At 43.8% G+C, this 22,723-nt stretch overlaps 5 protein-coding genes across 7 annotated transcripts; 2 read left to right on the top strand and 3 right to left on the bottom strand.

The window, feature by feature from the left end:
* Positions 1-45: 45 nt before the first annotated feature.
* LOC6620844 (zinc carboxypeptidase A 1) lies at positions 46-3,600 on the bottom strand. The gene is made up of 5 exons (XM_032717754.1): positions 2,595-3,600; positions 2,417-2,419; positions 1,472-1,620; positions 486-1,388; positions 46-424 (listed from the first exon to the last, which is right to left on the bottom strand). The coding sequence occupies exons 1-5, from the start codon at positions 3,567-3,569 to the stop codon at positions 127-129; spliced, it is 2,328 nt and encodes a 775-aa protein (XP_032573645.1). The 5' UTR covers positions 3,570-3,600; the 3' UTR covers positions 46-126.
* A 414-nt stretch (positions 3,601-4,014) lies between these two features.
* Positions 4,015-9,225, bottom strand: LOC6611141 (carboxypeptidase B). 2 transcript variants are annotated; one of them, XM_002035662.2, is made up of 5 exons: positions 8,342-9,225; positions 5,752-6,427; positions 5,174-5,284; positions 4,940-5,094; positions 4,015-4,451 (listed from the first exon to the last, which is right to left on the bottom strand). In XM_002035662.2, the coding sequence occupies exons 1-5, from the start codon at positions 8,437-8,439 to the stop codon at positions 4,160-4,162; spliced, it is 1,332 nt and encodes a 443-aa protein (XP_002035698.2). In that variant the 5' UTR covers positions 8,440-9,225; the 3' UTR covers positions 4,015-4,159. The 2 variants fall into 2 exon arrangements, with proteins under 2 accessions (XP_002035698.2, XP_032574970.1); XM_032719079.1 differs by lacking the exon at positions 8,342-9,225 and adding an exon at positions 6,680-6,723.
* Positions 9,226-12,374: 3,149 nt separating this feature from the next.
* Positions 12,375-14,146, top strand: LOC6611140 (carboxypeptidase B). Its single transcript, XM_032719971.1, has 2 exons — positions 12,375-13,038; positions 13,102-14,146. Exons 1-2 carry the CDS (start codon positions 12,499-12,501, stop codon positions 14,071-14,073), a joined length of 1,512 nt encoding a protein of 503 aa, XP_032575862.1. The 5' UTR covers positions 12,375-12,498; the 3' UTR covers positions 14,074-14,146.
* LOC6611139 (nuclear valosin-containing protein-like) lies at positions 14,143-17,887 on the bottom strand. 2 transcript variants are annotated; one of them, XM_032719970.1, is made up of 9 exons: positions 17,724-17,887; positions 17,407-17,530; positions 17,012-17,353; positions 16,908-16,958; positions 16,511-16,851; positions 15,153-16,445; positions 14,759-15,091; positions 14,468-14,692; positions 14,143-14,405 (listed from the first exon to the last, which is right to left on the bottom strand). In XM_032719970.1, the coding sequence occupies exons 1-9, from the start codon at positions 17,778-17,780 to the stop codon at positions 14,334-14,336; spliced, it is 2,838 nt and encodes a 945-aa protein (XP_032575861.1). In that variant the 5' UTR covers positions 17,781-17,887; the 3' UTR covers positions 14,143-14,333. The 2 variants fall into 2 exon arrangements, with proteins under 2 accessions (XP_032575861.1, XP_002035696.1); XM_002035660.2 differs by having other exon boundaries at positions 16,908-16,955.
* A 331-nt stretch (positions 17,888-18,218) lies between these two features.
* On the top strand, positions 18,219-22,569 carry LOC6611138 (sphingomyelin synthase-related 1). Its single transcript, XM_002035659.2, has 4 exons — positions 18,219-19,106; positions 20,702-21,205; positions 21,264-21,430; positions 21,496-22,569. Exons 1-4 carry the CDS (start codon positions 18,497-18,499, stop codon positions 22,018-22,020), a joined length of 1,806 nt encoding a protein of 601 aa, XP_002035695.1. The 5' UTR covers positions 18,219-18,496; the 3' UTR covers positions 22,021-22,569.
* Positions 22,570-22,723: the final 154 nt, after the last annotated feature.

The raw sequence follows: 22,723 nt of genomic DNA, 5'->3' as shown, positions 1-22,723 counted from the left end.
AACAAAGAACTGAAAATGTTTTTAATATTAGAAAATTTACGTCTCTATCATCACTGACATATCAGTGGGTATATATTGTGTTCTATAGATTAATGGTAATTTATTGGAAAAACTAAAAGACATCTTCTAATACATCTCGATCACTTTCTCGGCCATGGCACGGATGCCAATCCAGGTTTCGGTGACGAACTCATCGATGCGGGTCACTGGAGGATTGAATCCAATGCTGCCAGCACCGGGCAACTCCATTGTGATGGACACATTGAAGCCGGCATAGTAGCCATAGTCATCACTGGCTCCAGCAGCAATATACAGGACATTGGTGGAGGATCCATAGGTGTACACCGTACCAGTAGCGTTCTCAATGGCCTCAGCTCCAGTGCGGGCTACCGCATCCAGATCCTCCCAATTCTCGGGCAGATCGCTGTGAATTATGAGTTACTTGCTAAAGTATATATATTTTAAATACGATAGCCATGACTTACGACGTCCATCCCCAAGGATACAGTAGATAGTTGCCATAGGAGTGGATAGTGAGGTACATAATACCCCGATCGGTCAGTGAGTGCATCAGATCCCGGACGGTAATCGTCTCCGGTTCGGAGAAGGCCTTTGGTCCAGCATAGGTGTCCGCACATGGGTTCGAGGAGGCGCCCTCCTCGTTCCAATGGAAGTCGAAATTCCGGTTGGGATCAGCTCCGTAACACGTCTGTCCAGCGGACGTGTATGGCTGACGGGTTTTGCGCCACATTCGAGCCAGAGTTCCGGTCTGGGTGTGCTCATAGCCATCGGCATTGACCAGTGGCAGGATGACCCAGTCGTAGTCCTTCAGCAGATGGGCGTTCTCCTCGAACTGCTCCACCAATTGATCGATGACGTAGAGGACAGCTGCTGGAGAAATCCATTCCCTAGCATGGAAACCACCATCCATGAAGATCACTTTCTTGTTAGCCTTGCCATCGCCATTGGTGATGGTGATGGTTTTCAGGACTCGCTGTTCGTAGGACCAGCCAACGGTCTTAACGAAGACTCGCCTGGGAAAACGCTTGGCCAGGTCATCGATATAGTTGATAATCTCCTCGTGCGTGTAGTAGCGCTCCGTGCTCAAACGACCCTTTCCCGTGATGGGCGCCAAAAGGCGCTGCATCTGCCTCTGGGCAAACTCCTCGGCTATAGAGGCGCCCAGGTTGGAGTTAACCAGAGTATGTGTCATCTTCTCTCCCTCAACCAGCTGTTGGAAGTGCTCCAATTGACCGGGACTCACAATCACACGAGACGGATGACCCAACAGACGAGTCTCGCTGATGAAATCGTATCCCTGCAGACTAAGTTTGTGCAACAGGTGAGCCTGGTCGGCAGTCGACGGAATCACCTCATAGATGCGGTAACTGAAAGCGAATATTTTAAATATACAATTTTATATCTAAATCCTGGCGGCTATCCTTGTTGGATCAGTAGATCCAATACTTACCCCTCGTAATCCTGTTCGGCAGCCACAAGAGTGGTGCCCAAAAAGAGGACTAGCAAACCCAGAGAGAACTTCATCTTCGCACGAACTGAGCAACCGCGTGGATGTGCCGGGCCACTTAAATAGCTAGACACAGTCAACTGGCCACATATCTAATCGACAAATGGATCCATAAATAATAAACCACTCCAAAACTCCCGCACGAGTGACCCGCAAATCAGAGCAAATCAGAACTGGCGCAACTCGACGCTAATGTCTCTTTATTTACAGCTTGATTACGCCGGATAGCGTCTTATCACCTCCGCGGCCATGGCCCGCACTCCCACCCAACTTTCCGTGACCAACCGCTCGATTTGGGAAACCCAGGGATCGAATCCCTGGAAACCTGCAGCCGGCAGCTCCATGGTCATGGCAACTGTGGCATTCACCACGCCGAATGCAAAGTCCGCCGTATCGCCGGATGTGGGATATAGGATTATTAATCTAACTAATTATTATTAGTTTATTACATATAAGGAGTAAGAAGAGAAATGTTGCTCCCGATACTAGCCAAGTTAAAATACAATTGTTCAATTTCTAATAGTTTTGATAGACCTAAGAATATTTAAATGGCTTACTTAAAAACAGCCTTAAAATAATGAACAAATGGTACTTCTTATATAAGCACAAAAAAATAACTTTTTGATTAAGATAAAGTCGCATTAGATAGCAAATATAAGCCACCAATAAATTATATCGTTATCAATTACAGGAAAAATCTAATTTACTATCAACGAAAGCTTACATAATACCTGGAAAATATTGTAAATAAATATAAGTATAATAAATAAATAAAAAAAATCAAAATGAGATCAAAATGTATAATCAGTTATTTCAGTAGAATTGACTACAATATCTATTGAATTTAAAATATTGGTAAGTGATAATTCAAATCTAAAAATATAGAACATACTGATAACCCAAAGGAGCAACTCATTCTTGCCATATCTTGCGATTTCTTTAATTTGGCAATCAAGTAGATAAATATATTAGCTATCTTAAAAATTATCTGCGATCTCAGTGGTCACTTAAAAACTAATTTCTTTTCTATTAAGCAATGAATTAAAAATTAAAAATGATAACAAACATACCTGGTATAACCCCATGGTAACAGAAAATAGTTTCCATACGAGTGTAGTGAGAGATAAAAGTTGAGTCGTCCTTTATAATGGAGCATCACATCTCGCAGGACCTGCGACTCGGGTTGGTCGAATGGTCGCTCACCTCGGTAAATAGGTTCGCACGGATCCGAGGAAGATCCCTCGTCGTGGCCCCATTCGTAGCCAAAATTCCGATTGATATCCGTGCCAATGCAATCCGGATTGCTGGTGGATCGACGCGATTTACGCCAGTAACGAGAATCCGCGTGTGTGTACTCATATCCATCCGCATTGACTACTGGCATAATCACCCAGTCGTAGTCCTGTAAGAGCTCCTGATTATCACCGTAGTTGTCCAACAGCTGCTGGATGATATAAAGCGCCATCGATGGTGATATCCATTCCCGAGCATGGACCGTGCCATCAATTAGAATCACCGGCTTATTCCGCCTACCATCTCCATTTGTAATAGTCAAAACTTTGAGGGGGCGTCTCTCGTAACTCCAACCAAATTGCTTCACTTGAACTCGTTTCGGAAATCTTTCAGGTAAACTATCCAGATAATCATTAATTTCTGAATGGGTATAAAATGCTGATAGTACATCTATGTGTGGCCATTGGATCAGCAGCTTCTTCCTAAGATTCTCAGCTCGTTGGGCATGCACCAAAGGAGCCAGATCCTCGATCAGAACTTTATACTCCAAGTGGTAGTTTCGCAATGTTTCTAAAAACCTTTTAGCTTCCTCAGGTGGTATCATCACATTTAGTAGGCTTTCATTGCGTTTTGGCTCGTGAAAGTCCCATAAGGGATTTTCCTTCGACCACTTCCTTACAAGATTCTGCTCCTCAGCTCCTTCGATCTTCAGTTCGTACAACTTGTAGTCCTTGTAATCCTGCCAAGCGAACAGCACCATGGGCTGCAGCAGCAGTAGGGTTAGCAAACCCAGGAGAAGTGAAGACATTATTGCCCAAAAGTCCGATATTGACTGGGCTAAAAGACTGACTGGCGTGAGGGCTAATCGCATTAACCTTTTTTATCACTTTATTGGAGACGCTGCCGCCTGCTTACGATACCAAAAAGGCGGATCGCTTTTATGACCAAGTAGGTAGTTCCCCTCTTATATTCAGGGCTCGAGAGAACCCACTAGTTCCAGTTCATTTAAACTTAAATTTAAATTTATAAAACATAAATAAAATAGCGATAATAACTCTGTATTTTATTAGTCGTTGAATATAAGTAAAGACAAATCATATTTCGTTTCAAAATCAAGTCCGTGAAAACTGTTGTCCAGTTTCATATATTTAATTAACATCCCTTTTATTTTTTGGCTACACTAATTTTAATTACCAGCAATCTGCAATTCATTCAGCAAATGCATATAAAATCAACGAATAAATATGCATTCCTTTCAGGTGATAAAGAAATATTTAAACGGAAATATTTATTCACTATTCATCTCTTTGATGCTTAATAACGAGGTCACTTATCATTTTAGTTTTAACAAACAATAAATTCAATTGCTTAAGGGCTTAGGAATTACAGTGGCGCCTCCTAGTAAAGGCTGACGTGCCGAATGAACTCGATGAAGCCGGCGAATGTCTCCTTGCAGACGTGGATGATGTCGTGGGCGGGCACATGGAACTCGTCACCGGGCAGCTCGAGCGTGTAGGACAGCGGGATTCCCAGATTGCCATAGGCGAAGTCGTCCAAGCTGCCGGAGGCCTCGTACAAAATGGAGGCGGAGGTGCCGGTGGTGTAGCGAGTTCCACGGTACCTGCCGATCTGGTTGGCGGCCCTCAGAGCCACCGAGCGCAGTGTTCCCACGGTGGGTGGCACGGTGTTTCTACACAGAGAGAAATTATAAATTTTAAAAATAATTAAAAACATAGCAGCAGAAAAAATCATGTATCTAATAAACAGTTTAATTATGAATATTTCTTTTCATCAAATTTAAAATATTTGAATTTGTTGAGTTTTCAAAATTAACATTTATATAAACAATCAAAGAAAACCCCGCATATTTTTTAAGATTTTAATTATGACTATTCCAGGCCTTAAAATGATAAAACTAATTTTTTAAAAATTATTAGCTTGCCTGTCATCAGTTTAAACTTTCGTATTCAACGAGCAGTGCAACAAAAATGAATTAAATGGTTGCATTGGCAGAAATATTCGCGTTTAATTGCTTTTAGCAAATAATTGAAAAGTAAATTGAATTTCTTTCGGGGCCACCCGCTGGTGGGGCCTTCAGCCACAGCCGAGGATTTTCGGACATGGTACATGCAACATGGAAATCAGGGTGGCTGCACTCCACTTTCCGCCCGTACTCACTTCGCATAGCCGTAGGGATAAAAAATGAATTTGCCAAATGAGTGAACATCCAGGCTGAGTTTCACACGGTTTCGATTGAATTCCAGATACCGCACCACCGCCGAGGTCTCCGGCTCCGAGTTGGGTGCAGTGCCCGAGTACACCTCCGAGCAGAGCTGTTGGATTTGGGAGTGGAAAGAATTTTGGCACGGATTACGTGGCGAAGGTCAATGTCGGGGTCAATGTGTGACTTACGTTCTGGCTGGCTCCCTGGTAGTTCCAGTGGTTTCCAAAGTTGCGATTGATGTCCACGCCGGAGCAGGAATGACCCGCATAACGATGACGATTCTTGCGCCAGAAACGATCCTGCAAAGTATGTAAAATATTTATCAAATTCAATAAACAATAAACATAAGAGCAATTAAATATTATGTGAAATATGTATTTTTTAGGTTACTTATGCTCAAAATTCATGTGATCATTTAAACTGGCAGTTTATGAGCACGCAAGAACATTAAACATATATTTAAAATGTATTTGAAATCCCGTGACATCCAAGCACTTTTCAAATGACACTTTTCACTAAAATAATTTATGTGTTTTCCCTCAGCTTTTCAATGAATATTTAAAGCGTATATGTATTACAAGATAAATGAGCAAGACTTGTTCAACACATGTTCGAATCTTTGATATTTCGTTGTTTATATATTATATAAATTTAAGTTTATATATTTATAAATACTTATAAGTTGCCCTAGCTGACATAACAAATGTATCCAACTTATTTGGATTATATGCATTAGTAAATAAGTTAGTTACACCCCCTCACTTACCGTCGTGTGCGTGTATTCATAGCCATCGGGATTGACCAGAGGCACCAGGAAGATCTCCACATCCTGCAGGACTCTCGTGAAGGCGCGCAGATTGCTCAGCAGTTCGTAGGCCAAGTAGAGCACGGTCTGCGTGGTAATCCACTCCCTACCGTGGGTGGCTGCCTGAATATAGGCCACTCGGCGAGGACGTACCCTACTGTTCAGAGAAATCGAGAGAGCAGCTATGTGCCGGCCCTCGTTGGAACGACCCAAGGATTCATAGCGGCAGTACTGCGGATATCTAGCGGCCAAGCCGCTCATGAAGCTGAGCACCTCGTGATACCGCGGATAGTGAGAGAAGAAGCCGCGAGCCTGACGACGAGCCCTTCGACGTGGTCGCTCCGCCTCCTGGCACTCCCCCTGCTGGCACTCCTCGTACTCCGCATCGTAGTTATCCTCGGCGAAGGAACTGTTCGCTTGAAGGGCCGCCATCAGCTCCATGAGCGGCTGCATCTCGTAGCTGACTCCCAAACTGGAAAGACTCGCCTCGAACTGCGTCTTCCGCCTGGGACTCACAGTCAGTACGGAGGAGTTTCTGGTCAGTAGCCAAAAGTCCAGCTCCGCGTCGTTCGTCTGCAGGTCGACCATGTACTTGAAGGCATCCTCGTCTCCATGTTGCACCGTGTATTTTGTATAACTGGGATAAGGATTTTAAAATTTAATGAAATTAAATTACAAGTTTAAGTATTTATCCAAAATAAAATTAGTTAATTTTGCCAACAATTTTAAAGCCATAATTTCCAGTGAGTATGTCAAGGTTGGGTTATAAATTGTTTTGGTAGATACGTGTTAATTAATTCATTGTTGAGATACGCGTTGTTTGGACAAATAAATATTAACATTCAGTTGGCAGGCGTTTAATTAATTTAACAGCAAAACATTTTCGAACCTTTTGCTAGTTGTCTTCAGCAAACCCATTTTTTGTTTGAAACTAAAAGTAACTGATACACCGGATTGCCAGATAATCATAATCTAGCGGCGGCAAATCCCGATGATTGCTCCACATGTCTCAAACTAATTGGACAACAAATTAATTTATGGCTCGCCCTCGCCTGGCGTCAAATTGAGTTGTTGATTCATAAATTTATGCAAAACGACTGCTGGCCGCTGTTTGTTGGCTCTTTGCCAACTCGCAGGGAATCGGTGGCCAATTTATCATCTCTCGAAATTCCACACACATTTATAAGAAAATACATACAAATATGTGAATAGTGAAGCAACAAAACATACATATTTATCTCGTTTGCATTATGCGATTTCGTGGGTGGCAGGGGGCATTGTTGCATTATGATCTGCTATTATATGCCACACAAAAGCTAATCACGTGAGCCGGCCAACGGCATTCGATGATAATTTAACAAGACGCCCCAAACAGTTGGCCAAAATAAAATAGCCAGCGGTCCTCATTTTTCAAACTTAAAAGTTACGATCTATTTTCGAAATTTTCCCAACGCCTATTTAATCAAATCAAAACCTATTGTCCAACTTGGCCTTGTGAAAATGTTTACATCACTCTGCATGCATATCTTTATGTTTTCGAACTTGAAAACGGTTAGGAAACCCAACATCTGGCCAGTATTTATTCGGAAGTATGCTTTTCATTTCGATACGGTCTTCCAGTCGGAAGTTCTGCAACCACAAAGCCATCATTACTCATACGCCACATGGGCCAATGACAGGCGGGGATGTATGCGCGATGGGGGCGTGGCATGTTTGGCAAACAGTTTGCACTGCGATCGCTTGCCAATTGCAAATGTCTGGCAATTATCAACGGAATTGCTGAATGAATGTATGTATGTACATCTGTTGGTCATTGACCAAACGACAAAACGTTTAGCCCTGCTCATTATGATGACTTCTAATCACGGCCAATGACCATGGACTAGGCCAACAACAATAAGAAAAAAATTATTTAAAAACATACAGCTTTTTTTTATCCTATGGTTAGATGCGCCTTTATGCTGTTTGCATATTTTAAGATGTTCAACAAAGTGCACTTAGTATCCAAAACACAAATCAAGTTTTTCATTGTTCAACGAAAAGCACACAATCAAAATATTTCTAAAACAGAGCAATTTGTATTAGTTAAAAAAATCATAAATATTAATTTAGTGAGCTAAATATCTCAAAATAATAAGCATGAGAAATTTGATAAAATTTTGAATATTTTACTTAGTATTGTAAATTTTTGCAGATGCATATTTTGTAACCTAATGAAATAGTTTTTAGATTTGGCCCTATTCTCTATAAATCATTTAATTGACCATTTGAGCATTACTACTTTTAGTTTTGGTTAATACACTTATTTTTTTTAAAACTGTGGACCTGATCCGGGCAGTGAGGGATCATCAAAACCAACCTAAAAAATCATGGATCCATGATCATGGATGCGATGCGAAAACCAGTTAATCAGCTAGAAACAACACTCGACCACTGACCAACAAAAAACGTTTAAAATTGATGTATATTACGTATTTCGGCTTTTTTTTGCTACCTTTTGGTAACGTTGTAATTTAAAATTAATGCGAGTAGCCGCTGCTGATGATATTACCCTTCGTAGCCGGCGAGATTGTTGGCGTTGCTGAGATCCGCCAATCCGACGAGGCATAAAGCCAAGCTGCACACGATTCCCTGCCACATTTTTACCATTTATATGTAAATTTTATATATATATATATATGTATATACTGTGCACATGCACCGAGATGCTTCCACGATCTTTGGCTAATTATGTATTAAAATATGCTTTTGCATGGACAGCCGCACGTATTTGTAAGATTTTTATTTTTGCACTTTTGTTTGGCTGTTTGTTTGTTTTATTGTTTGCACGCTGCACACTGTAGGCGATTGGGTAAGAGTTTCAGTTTTTCAAGAGCTCTTAGTTGAAGTGATTAGCTTGGGGAAAATATTATAATACTAAAAGAAACTCTGTTCAGCGGACGCGATCCGTGCGTTCCATCTCCGGTCCGGCGGAAGACTGACGGGCGGTTTGTAAAGCGGCCGCGAAAGAAGACGAGATCTTGGCCGAAAAATGGTCTCGGATCCGAGAGTCGATTGTTTAGAAAAGTGAGTGTCAAGGTCGGGCTTTGCGACCAGTTTTTAAAGTTCCGAAATAAAGCGGCAAACGCGTCACGAGACGAGATTTTGGGCACGCGTCTTGACCATTATAAATACTCCGACTTTCGGCTAAGAACTTTTGTGATATTTTTGCATAATTTATTCACCGGTCCGATTCCCTTTAATCTGTACTTTTTCTTTTCTTTAATTGATTGGGAATTTTATTCGTATTTTTTTTTTTTTTTTGGTAGATCGAAAACTCGTTTGTCTCGAAATCACTTTTGTTTGATCCGCACTAACAATTTGTTCTGGCTTATTTTGTGGCTTTTGCATCCGCATCTGTCGATTCGTGAATCGATTCTGAAGCCGCTGCTAGTTAATTTTCTGGTTTTTATAGACAAACTCGCTTCCTAATGTCATCATGATGATGAGTGTTCCTTAGCGTTTCGATTTGAAAGTTCAAGATGTGCTCGTGCTGGAGGTGGTCCATACTATTGGAGCACTGAACTTTCGAATATTTTGGCCAAAAACGGACAAGGTCACTGGGCCCCAAAAAGCCGGAAACAATAGTGCGATGGGTTCAGTTCATTACAGTTACCGTTTGGCGTCTAAATACGCATTTATTGAGTTCATTAATTCGTGAAGAGATCATCATCATTGTGATCGCCGCCAGAAGCCAGGTCACTCAATGTCCAACTCATCGTCTGATATTTATATTTGCTTTCGGCACCATTCGTTTCGGACCGCTTTTGTGTGTAATTATAACACTTGGCCATAGCTTCCGGCACTTCCGCCTGCAGTTTTTTCGATAGGGAATTTGACAGATAAACAATCGATGAACCGCCATATCGCATATTTCCGGTGCTAAACCGATCCGAAAAACAACTTGTTTGGCTGAAATAATTTACATTTGAAATTTGGTGCGACTTCTGTGGCTTAATGGCACCACTTGGCTTAATGCCAGCCCGCTCTAGTCGGCTTCTAAATCATTTTAGTTTATTTATTAACCAAATCCAGACACCGCCACATCTTCACAGCAGCCCAAAGGGCATTCAACTTCCCCAGCAAATTAATTCACAATCTCCACGCGACGATCGCATTAGCTTAAAGGCTTATATACATATGTACATGATTATATGTTCGTATAAGGAGGTATCTATTTGGCTTTCGGTATTGTTCGACTCAAGGCATGGCCATTGTTTTTGTCGCGTTTTCGACCGAATTATTTGCATCTGAAAACCCACTGGTGACAATAGATGCGTTTTGGCCTTAACCATGAACATGAAAACTTAAATCTTCGCTTGGGAGCGGAAATGCGAGCTGAAAAGGAATAAATTCAAGTGATAGCAGTATAAACTAATTTACTTTTAAGATCAAATTCCAGCTTACTTATGCTTATTTAATAGAGCGTTTATTGTTTGCATAGGAGTGAGTAATCATCTTGTGCTCGCATAGCAATCAAAGTAATCAGAATATTGCCTCACAAACTATGACAAATTGCACAAAGTTAAATTGCCCTGCCACATGACAAAAATCCAGCTCATTGGGGCAGGTCCAGGCAACACAACTTTGCCAGCAAATCCGTATTCGTTTGGGCATAATTGTTTGGAATTTCGTTAATTCGTAAACAGTTTTATGCTACATTACGTTTCGTCATCGCAACTCGAACAAAAGACAGGAGACAGCCGTCATTCCTGGCAAGAAAAAAAAACGGCCCCGAATTCAACAAAGTTTGGCCCTTTATATTGGCCAACATGCTAATGACATAATGCATACTTGAAAAGGGGTTTCCCCTTTAACTTTTAGCCCCGCAGAAGGACGACCGACAACCGACTGACTTACTGACTGGGAAAGGCTTCACTTGCTCCATTCATCCATTTGGTTTTAGTCCTTGCGTGTTTATGCATAGTTCCACACTGAAAAAAACAGGAACATATTTGCAAAGAGTATTTTAAAGGGGCTACTTATGTAAATAGCCTTTTTCAGCTAAATTGGTATCTGGTTCCACAAAAATATCATTTTATTTCTAATGTAAAATGATAAAGATATAAATATTATAAATAAATAGCTATTTCAAGAACACAAATTTTAAATTAAATAACTAACCAAGTTCCTAAGCATCTAAGAATAATTTAATTTACTAAAGTAAAAGGGTATACAACCGATAAGGAAATAGCAACGTATTATGTAGACATAGCCAGACGTAAATATATGGCAGTCACTGTGTCAGGAAGTTGACTAAAAGACCGTTAAATGAAAATCAACACGAACATGCTTCCTGTATAAATCAACTGGTTGCGTTGCTCCCGCTATATGCCATACATATTTATACCAATTTATATGGATTCAGTTAAGGACTCCATAAATTTTTGTGGGTGGTCCTGCACCGAACTGCCGCGCACTTTTGACTTTTGCGTTGACATGACATTTGCCAGGACATAGGAAGCATATTACACTAGGCAACAAGTTGTCGGAAAAGTATGAGCACCTTGAGGTGGAATATTTGTCAAATATATGGAAAATATTATTGCTGCACAATAAGATATAATATTATTTAAACAAAACCTACATTTTATGCAAATGAATAAAAAAAACAATTAAAAACGTTAAATATTTAAGCATTTTATATGGCAAATGTCTGATAGCGTTCTGAAACTAAAAGATTAATTTATGGATATAATTATTTGCCTGCAGCTCAGTGTAATCAGGAAGCCCAGCTCCACAAATGAACTTCGCTGCAAAACGCTTAACCGGAGAAGGACAGCAACGGCTCCTCCTCCAAATCCTCGTGGCTCGTTTCCCAGGCTGCACGCCAGCAACTGGAGTCCCTGTTTATTTGCATTAGTAGGCGCCTCCTGCGCTTTTGGACGCCCACGTCGCTGCTCCTCCAGCGCCCATTCCCAGCCAGTCAAGCCACCCCGTCCTCCTGTCTGACATTTAGCATATTTGCGTTTTGTGGCAGCTGCAGCCAGGCTGGGGGATTCCGATTCCGAGCCGGAATCCAAATCCAATTCCGCATTACATGCTACCGTGCCCAACTTATTAAACGTTGTCGCTGTCCCATTTACCCACTGCGAACCGCACACTCGAAAAAAAACCTATAAAAAATTTACACACAAATGAGACCACAAATGAGACCAATTAGGTAGAAAGATTTCTCATACTATACCGATAAAAGTTAAATGTAACTAATTACTTACATTTAACTTACTTAATCTTGCAAAATTCTATTGCCAATAGAGGCTATTCCAATTTAACGATCTTACCAACAACTTGTATCGATTTTCTTGCCGTGCATCAGCAGGAGCAACTCAATGGGGGGAGTTGGTCTTTCTGTGGGAGTACGAATTTCGCCACTCGGGAGTACAAAACCCAAGCGTCCGCTGCTCCAGGCCCGCACAATGGAGGACAAACCCAAGCAGGGCACACGGCTGGCTCTGCTCGTGGTCGAGCGGCTGCACCTGAACATCAAGTGCCAGGTGAGCGAGGCACCCAGCAGGCCTGGGTGATTCCACTTAGGTGTCACTGCCGATCGAAATCTCAGTTTTCATTTGTGCTTCTAGCATACGAAGGGTACAAATACTTAAATTCTCAAGTGATAAATCTTTTTCTTGTTTGTTTCTCTGTTAAAATTCTATCGTTTGCTCTGCGATGGCCACCATAACCAAACGTAAAAATCAGACTGCAAAGGATCGGAGCCGTACAGATGCCGCTACGGCGCTTCGCAGGCTGGTCATCCCTCGACCGGACATCCTGCACACCTATCTGGAGTACAAGCAGATCAATCAGTATCTGCAGTATCTGGAACAGCGGTATCCACACTTCGTGCACGTCCACATCCTGGGCCACACGCACGAGAAGCGCGAGATTCGAGGTCTGGAGATCAACTGGATGAACTCGGAGAACGTGGAGCTCTCGCCGCAAATACGGGAGCACTTACCCCGGCTCTTCGAAATCGGCCCCAATGGACGATTCACCGTTCCGGTGATCCACGTGGGTGAGCATTGCCGGAAAACTGTCTTCATTGAGGCTGGCACACATGCCCGCGAATGGATAAGCATCTCCACGGCCCTCAATTGCATCTACCAGCTGACGGAGCGCTACACCAGGAACATCGAGGTGCTACGGAAGCTGCGCTTCATCATCGTTCCGCTGGTCAATCCCGATGGCTACGAGTACTCCCGCACCAAGGTAAGAAAAGATTTTATCAGATTTACCAATTACCACTCCTCACATTTTCCAACTCCATGCTAGAATCCCAAGTGGCGCAAAAACCGCCGGCCACACAAGTCCATCAAATTTGTGGGCACTGATTGCAACCGTAACTACGACATCTTCTGGAACAGCGGGCCCAGCAAGATCAACCGTAACACATACAAGGGTGAAAGTCCGTTTTCCGAGCCGGAAACGCGGGCCATGAGGTGCATTCTCGACAGGATGAGTTCGAACCTCCTGTTCTTTTTGTCCCTGCACTCGTATGGCCAAAGTATCATGTACCCTTGGGGCTACTGCCGTGACAATCCGATTTACTGGCGTGAATTGAGCTCCCTGGCGAGTTCCGGCAAGAGTGCGATCAAGTCCTACAATGGCCGGGAGTACCGAACGGGTAGCATCAGCTGTCTGACCAAGCGAACCATTGCCGGATCCGTTGTGGACTACGTCTATGGAGTGTTGAAAGTGCCGATGGCATTGGTAATGGAGCTGCCATCTCGAGAGCTCGGCTTTCAACCGCCAGTGGAGATGATCAGTCAAATTGGCCACGAAAGTTGGTACGGTATCCGAGAGATGTGCAAGCGCTCCTTTGATCTGCGGCATCAGATTGTCCGTGAAAAGGAGCCACCACTGCCGTGGCCGGCTCGTAACGAAAGCAGTAATGAGGGCGTGGCAATCGTGAATACGTCAACGCCCACGGAAGAGACCAATGCGGCTGGTGGCGATTTTGCCAAAACCACGTCCAAGAAGAAGCGATCCAAGCGCACGTTTCGCTCGCAGCACGAGAACATTGTACGGCTGCAAAAGAGCTTAAAGGCACGTGAAGCCCAAGATCTGCCCGAGGGCATTCAAGCCCTGCAGCCCGGACTCTTCCCGCGGCAAATGGAGCCGCATTATCCACCGATAAAACGATCCGGACTCAGTCGTGATGGACAGGGCGGTGGAGATGGCGTGATTCTGACCAGCCGTGGCAAATCTACCATTTCTTCGCCAGTGTCACTGGTGCTCCTATAAGTTTAGAACTTTTTTTTGTGATTAGTGTGGCAACGTGAAATTAAATGTGTAAGTCAAACTAAACTGCGATGAACCCAAATAGTTTAACTTTTATTTTGTAAGTTACTACAAAAAAATTTAAACGAACCAAAAACAAAATACATTTCTCCTCTACGCATTTCACATGGTAGGTTAAATTGTTTTTTCTGGGTAACATTTCGCAATTTACAATTAAATTGGTTCGCGATGGTGCTAAAACAAACTCATTATTGTTGATCGGTTTACTTATCATTTAGGGTGGGTACCCTAGGTGCAGCATATTTCAGGCGCAGTTTATCGTATATTTTGCGGTCCTGTTTAGTTAATAAATACACGTTTATTAAGTATAAGTAACAATATATTGAGGCATTCTTACCTGTTCGTTAACGGAGGGCCGAAGCTGCTGCAAAGCTTCCTTGAAATGCTGGCTGCGTACGCACAGATCGTCGAGATTTGTGTCGCCGTTGTTGAGAGATTGACGCAGGGAGAACATGGAGGCCTGCTTGACCAATCCTGCCAAATCTGCGCCAGTATAGCCCTCGGTTTGGGCAGCAATTTCATCGAGATCCACATCGTCGGCCAGAAGCGGACGCTTTCCGTTCTGCGATGGAAAAGAAAAAAATTATTTAAATATAATTGATCGAATGAAATATCAGCAAAATTGTACCTTTGTGGTGGCCTTCAAAATCTCGGTACGTTCGCTCTGCTCGGGGAAACCCACGTACAAAATGGTGTCCAGGCGACCCGGTCGCAGGATGGCCGGATCAATGATATCAGGTCTGTTGGTGGCCGCCAATATGTACACACCCTTGCGCTCCTCGACGCCATCCATTTCGGTCAGCAGTTGGTTAACGATACGAGTGCCCGAATTGTTACCATCGCCACCATCCGATCGCTTGGGGCACAAGGAGTCGAACTCGTCGAAGAAGATGACGCAGGGTGCAGAGTTACGGGCACGTTGGAAACAGGCACGGACAGCGCGTTCGCTCTCGCCGACATACTATACAATATACACACATGATGAGCAATGCAAGAAATATACAACATTTCAATTATCTTACCATGTTCATAAGCTCGGGGCCCTTCACCGATATGAAATTGATGCCAGCCTCATTGGCAATAGCCTTGGCCAAAAGTGTTTTGCCGCAACCCGGCGGACCGCATAGCAGAACACCTGACGGAGCTGTCAGCCCAAGACGTTCCAGCATTTCTGGATACTTAACTGGTGCCAAGACAGCCAACTTGAGCTCTTCGCGAATTTTCTCTAGGGCACCAATGTCATCCCACGTGGTGTCTGGCACTGTTATAAAGCCCTCGCGCTTGGCCGATGGCTGCATCACCTTAATGGCATCTACGAAATCGATGAGAGTTAGGCAGAAGTTTGGGTCGGCAAACTCCTCGGGGGGGTTGTCAAGAAAATTGGTCAGCTCGGCCAGTGTGGGTTCATAGTACTCGTCGTTGGAGGAGGAAGAATCCACCTCCTGCTCAACGGCTTTTTTCGGCTCCTCGGGAGCGACTTCGTCCACATCCATGGCTGCGTCCGTTGGTTGCTCCGCTGATTTCTTCGGTGTTTTCTTCGGCGACTTCATCAATGATTTGCCGTTGGTCGCTTTCTTGGGGGTTTCAATTTTGGGCGAGTCGCCTTCTGATTTATCCTTATCAGATGTTTCCTTGTCACCATCTGTCTTTTGTTCTGCCTCTGCATCTTTTGCAGTTTCTTCTTTATCTTTTGAGTCAGCCACAGGTGTTGGTTCATCTGCGTCCTCGCTGGGTTCGTCGTCATCCAAAGTTACCGTTGTCATGTTCTTCTCACTGGCAGCGTGCAGTTCACGGAACTTCTTCATGGACCTACGCTTTACGGCCACAGAAGCTGCCCGGCTGACGAGAGCCATCAGATCAGCACCGACATAACCCGGTGTTAGCTCTGCAATCTTATCATAATTTAGCTTCGGATCGACGGACAAGCCTTCGCACTGGATGCGTAAGATTTCACGACGTTCCTTCCGCGACGGGATGTGTATGGCAATTTCGTGATCGAAGCGACCGATGCGACGTAGTCCAGGGTCCAGGACATCGGGACGCGTGGTGGCCGCTATGACGACAACTGATTGGCCAAACTCATTGGCCTTCAGGTTGTCCAAGCTGCTTATCAGCTGCGAAACAATGCGACGTTCCATATCCTTGGAGGCCCACTGACGATTTCCACCGATGGCGTCGATCTCATCGATGAAAAGCACACAAGGCGAGTAGCCAATGGCCTGATCAAAGACCTCGCGAATCCGCTCTTCCGACTCACCAGAGATGCCACCAATTAGCTCCGTGGCCGGTATTTCCATCAGAGGCATTTTTAGTTGCTGTGTCGTAAAGCAGAGATTATTTATATGTGAAATAACAATTTATTTTTAGTTATAAAACACACCCCGCTAATGGCACGAGCAAGAAAGGTTTTGCCACAGCCTGGCGGTCCATGCAGCAATAAACCTCTCGAAGGCAATAGTCCCAATTGAAAGTAGAACTCCGGCGACTTAATATGGATCAGCATTTCACACAGCTCCTTAAGAGTGCTATCCATGCCACCAATGTCCCGGAAACTTTCCGTGGGGTGCTGCACCTCCAGATCCCTTTTGAACTTCCGGAGGCGATCACGACTTGGGTTTTGGTGCAACTGCTGATATAAGCCAGGCACATTACGGTGATCTTTGGAACGCGGTACGGCGTCCTCTGAAAGACTTTTCGCCCTATTGCCCACAACTTGGTGCACTAAAACAAAAGGTTTAGGTTTCATTGATTTCGCAAAAGTATTTCAAATAACTTACGCTTTTGAATGGTATCCGCACTGCCGGCGTGAATAGTATTCGGTCTAGCTACTAATAAAGAATGTCATTTAACCAAGTCATAGACTAATGGATTGGTAACCCACCTTTCTTTGTAGCCACTGCGATCTCTGGCACGTCCTGCATCAGGCGTTTCAAAGCGCTGCCCTGCACTGCTGGAGTAGGAGGAGGAGCAGGTGCAGCAGCTCCTCCATCTCCGTTGGTGGTGTTTGTATTGGAGTCATCTTCGTTCTCGTCTCCACTGGATATATCGATGGGCTCGCTGATTGGCTTGGGCGCCAGCGGCTTTCTTGGTTGACTGTACAGGCTGTTCATCATATTGTTCATTACACTATTCGTGGGTGGTGCCTCGGAATCCTCGCTAACACAATCTTCCTCGGAACTGCTTACCTTGTCCAAGTTGTAGCTTTCCGAAATGATCGAGAATGCTGCAATAGAAATATTAGTTAAAAACAAAAACAACACTATGTTTCATGTTTACCTTGGTGCACCAGCTGTCTGAATGGTCCGAATTTGCGACGTGAATATTCCGGATACTTTTGCATCAACTCCCTGGTCATCTGCTTCACATCCAGGTAGGTTTCCCCGATGTGCTCCTCCAGATACTGAAATCGAAAGTAGAGCGCAATAAGCACACAATGCGGGTAGCCTTCGACCTAACCTTGTTTTCCCTTGCCCAAATTCCCCGCCCTGCGAAGGGTTTTTGTGTTTTTATTTTTTTGGGCTGCTTTCATGGGAATTTACCGGCTATCGGGCAGCTGGATAGTTTGTGGATATAAACTACTGATATGAACACACCTTCTTTACTCGGATCGTTATAAGATGGTCGTGCAGCAGCGGCTTGGCTTTCTTCATATTATTCAAGGATTAATTCTGTCTAGACATTCGCACGAGGACAATTAAATCACTTTGCCGCTCGCAAAATGCTAACGAAGCGAAGCTGTGGTGGCTTCGATATCTTCGCTTTGGAGGCCGTTTCCACTCTTCCACTTCTCCACCACGGATTCGTATTTATCGAACGTGATTTATAACAATCAAGCGGTAATTTTTGAATAATCTCTACACGGCAGACACCTCAAATTGTTTCATTTAAAAGAATATTAAGCTAACGATAAGACTTTTAAACCTTTTGACTTTTACGAGAGCAAATTTTGCCGTGTGAACACGCACTAAATCCGGCAGTAACTGTTTCATCGATAACGTTGGCGTTGTCCAAGAACTATCGATGGCCGAAGTCAGCTGTTCGGCGTTGTTATCTCGCTCCCGCCCCCAGCATAGTTGCTCACTCCGCTCTGCTCTCTCGCTCGCTCTCTGAACGGAACAACTGAGTAGTCTGAATTTTACAAGTAACCAAACCAAAAATTAAATGTGCTTTTACATCAACAAACGCTGGACGCGCAATAAGTGAGGTGTTAATTATGCGCAGCAGCAGCAACAGCAGCTATCAGTGAAAAAATGTTACACTCCATCTGAGTTAGGCCGCACAATTGTTTTGGATTTTGGATAAATCGCAAAATTGGAACGAATAAGAAACAGCCAGAAGAACATCGAACGGAAAAAAAGAAAGCGCGATGTGCGACGGTGAAATTGGCGATCCGGTGACTCAGCCACGTTCCGAGGGCGGTGGACTGGTCACAATGGATCAGGAGACCCGGACGCACTACCCCGACGCGGCGTCAGATATGCACCTGACCAATGGATCGCCAGATTCGGAGCCCGTGGATCCGTTACTCGTGGCCCAGTGGTCCATCGAGAATGTGACCAGTTGGGCCACCAGCATGGAGCACTTTTCAAGAACACTGCTCGACTGCCTGCGCCAGGAGGCCATCGACGGCGAGGTGCTGCTCTCCCTCACCGAGGATGATGTACGTGATATGCGCTACAAGTTGGGCTACAAACTCACCTTCGGCGAGCTCAAGAAATTCTGGCTAGCCGTGCTCAAGCTGCAGCTACTGGTGAAGAACAGCTCTGCGGAATCCGTAATGCTGGGCATCGAGAGCCATGGGAACGGTAACTCAGTCTACATGCCACTAGCCAGCACCGGCTGCGGTCCACCGTCCTCATCCACGTGCCCCTGTCCGCAGGCCGAATGCCCCAGCTATGTGTCCGATTGCGATACCTATTTGCGCATGGGCGGACGCTATGTTCCACCGGAATACTTCAAGACCGCCATGAGCTTAGGTGAGTGGTCCACAACCTGCCCCCCTCTTCAATTACGAAGGTCAATTGTCCATTGATTGCTTCGGCGGGCTTATCGGTCGTGTGCCAATTCTCGATAGCTTTTCGCTTTTCTCTATATAGCGCAGTTCAGGCATAAACTTTCCTTGCGATAGCCGAGAAGTAAGAGGTTTCCCCATGGGTATGACTAGTATATACATACATATATGTAGATAAGAAGCTCAGGCATATGGAACAATATATTGGCGATTTGCCCAGTTAACTTTAAAACGAAATAATGTATTACATAAACACTGTGCTGCATTTTATCAGACTTTTGCTATCATTTGCCTTAATAATAATACCAATAAGCTAGGAAAGATTTAATATTTAGTTCTTGTTCTTCAAATTCTGTTACCAGAAACAAACGCTTTTCAAACATTGCTTTAATTAGAAAATCTATTTCTGGAGTACATCACTCAATCCAATCACTACCTCAGCGATAGGCCAATAATAATGGTTTCAATGTCACGCGTGTTATAAATGTTTAATCATACCATACGTCATTAAATCCCATTTATAGTTTCTGGTTAGTAGTACCCAACCTACGAAAGTAAACGAATTTACCTTCGAGTTCATGGGTTCATTTGCTATAAATTCTAGAGATACGTCACTCTAACTTTAATAATAGTTACTGGTCACTACTGGCGACGCGTTACTATTATTTATTTTGAGCACTTCGGAGGTTATTTGTGGAGACGTCGCTCGCATTTATTTGTGCACTCATATGCCGCTCATTCTGGCTAATTGGTTTTGTTATTTTTGTGTAACTTTGCGTGTGTTAAATTTCAAATTCCCATTTGTTTATTATACCCTTCAATCGGCTGGCTTACTGGGAAATTTTCAACAAATTTAGCGGCAAAGAAAAACATAAACACAGTAACCAGTCGCGTGTTGAATTTTAGCATTTATTTATTTATCTATTGACAAGTTCTAGCTTATTAATTAAAAAAGGAAGGTTCTGTAAAATTATGATTCGCTTGAGAAATATATAAAATGTTTAAGCGATCAAAGTTCAAACGAAACAACGGGCTTATCTAGGCTAATTTGCTATCAGTGGCTTTTTATTTCGATAATGCATTTATCATTACAGACTATGCTTGTTTTTCTATTGTCATGGCCATTTCAATAGATAAAGCCTACATTTTGGCAGATAAAGCTGCTGAATAATAATACTTTTGGTAGTAACTACTACACTTTTATCACTTTCGGAACGGGGTAAAACACACTACCAATAATAATACGAAAATAAAATGGTTTCATTTTCTTTGTTAAAAGGTTTGCGCATTATATACTAAATTATTATACAAACAAAGATTATTATCAGAAAAACATACATTTGCTCTGATATCTCGAGCTTAGTCATAATTGTGATTCAACTTTATAAATTCGCCATCTTCAGCTCAATTTAAAAACGTTTTAAGAAATTATATGTAGACAGTTTATAGATTATGGTTGCAAATGGCCAATTCCATGACTATTTTTTTTCCGCCTGCTGAGCCAAATTAGTCACACTCGAAATCCGCATGGTAACACCATATTTTTTGTCCCATCAACAGGCTACTCGTTCGTTGTCACCTGGATAACATCGTTAACAATGGTCATTGTGCACGAGCGGGTTCCGGATATGAAACGCTATCCGCCGCTGCCGGACATCTTCCTGGACAACGTGCCGCATATTCCGTGGGCCTTCAATATGTGCGAAATAACCGGCTCACTACTGTTCACCATTTGGGTGGTCGTGCTAACCTTCCACAAGTACAGATTGGTCCTACTGAGGCGATTCTTTGCTCTGGCGGGCACGGTTTTCCTGCTGCGCTGCGTCACCATGTTGATCACGTCGCTGAGCGTGCCGGGAACGCATCTGCAGTGCAGCCAGAAGGATTTTGCCATCGATGATCCCAATGTGGACATGGTGGGCGCCTTGATCATCCGCATGTCGCGAGCCTATCGCATCTGGAGCGGCCTGGGCATGTCCATTCAGGGAGTGAGGACCTGCGGCGATTATATGTTTAGTGGTCACACGGTGGCCTTGACCCTGCTCAACTTCTTTATCACAGAATGTGCGTTATTTATTTATATTTCCGGTGTTGCTTACTGACTTACACTCTGATCCTTCAGACACGCCGCGGAATCTGTACTTCCTGCACACGCTGACCTGGCTGCTCAACATGTTTGGCATATTCTTCATACTGGCTGCCCACGAGCACTACTCCATCGATGTGTTTGTGGCCTTCTATATCACCTCACGTCTGTTTCTGTACTATCATACTCTAGCAAATAACAGGGTGAGCATTTAACAGCTTCGTTTTGGTTTAGGAAAGGGCTTTCTAATAATAACTTGTTTCCACAGGCTCTCATGCAAAGCGACTCCAAGAGGACGCGTGTTTGGTTTCCCATGTTCAGCTACTTCGAGAGCAGTGTCGATGGAATGGTGCCCAATGAATACGACACACTTGGCTCGCTCATCGATGGGATTATTGAGCAGATCTTCAAGGCCAAGGATCAATTGGCCATATCCGTGAAGCGCTGCTGGCTGGATGCCCCGCTGTCCGGCAGTTCATCGGCTCACATTTTTGGCGGCGAATCTGAACAGTGTTTGCGCAATGGCACAGCATCAGCCGCTTTCTTTAGTCCTCACCAGTCGCTGATCGGAGGATTGGGTGGTCAGGGGAGCCAGACGCATTTGCATAGTGCCCAATCCGGGTCCGCCGCACCCACCACACATGCTACATCGGCGCCGGCCAAGAGTGTGCCGACCCAGAAGAAGACCTTCAGGGATGCGAGTGTGGATCCCTTCTCGCGCACGACGTTCGCTGCGGTCCAGCAGGCAGATAGCGCCAAGGATTCGCCGCTGAAGGAAAAGAAACATCTCTGATTCTCACAGCCATTCGCTCTTCCACATTCGTATATCGATATCGATGTCGCTCTTCGAAAAGCAAACATGCAGAAACCAACCATACCGACTGATATTTTTATTTCGAAATTTCCATCGATCCCCTTCCTCTCACAGCTCTCCCCTGTATTATTGACAGCATTCTACCATTTGTAGTGCCTTCCGGGTCAGATCCCCCCAGATCATCCACCCACCATTTAGAAAATCGTTGTGTCCCCCAAGAGCCTTTCCTTAGTTTACTTGTGGAATTTTATGAATATCGAAGTTTTTTTTAGCCGGGAGACGCTCCACGTCGGCTTTGAATTGATTATGATGATAAGATAGCCCTCCTCATTCCGTTCAATTGAGTTTTGAACTAAATGTATTTATTATTGAAGACTTTTTAATGCATTATTATGTAATTGTAAGCATGTGAATCAAGCGTATTTTTAGTTAACTAGTGTTAAGTTTGGAAAGTTTCTGTTGAACGCACAAACACATCAATAAATCAAAATGAATATTATTCTCAGAGTCTGGCGAAGCCACTTTAAAGGTTATTCAAAATTTTATTCACTAAATGGATAGTTTTGCACAAAAGGTATCTCTCTTTGCTCAGTCTTTTCCCCACCTTTGGTAGTTTTGCTAGATTCGCAGATTATATTGAAAAACCTGGTTAATCATTTAGCATTAGCTGGATTTGGAGCAA

This window comes from Drosophila sechellia, chromosome 3L (assembly GCF_004382195.2).
Source record: "Drosophila sechellia strain sech25 chromosome 3L, ASM438219v1, whole genome shotgun sequence".
NCBI classification, from domain to species: Eukaryota; Metazoa; Arthropoda; class Insecta; order Diptera; family Drosophilidae; genus Drosophila; species Drosophila sechellia.
This window is presented reverse-complemented; position numbering and strand designations above follow the sequence as displayed.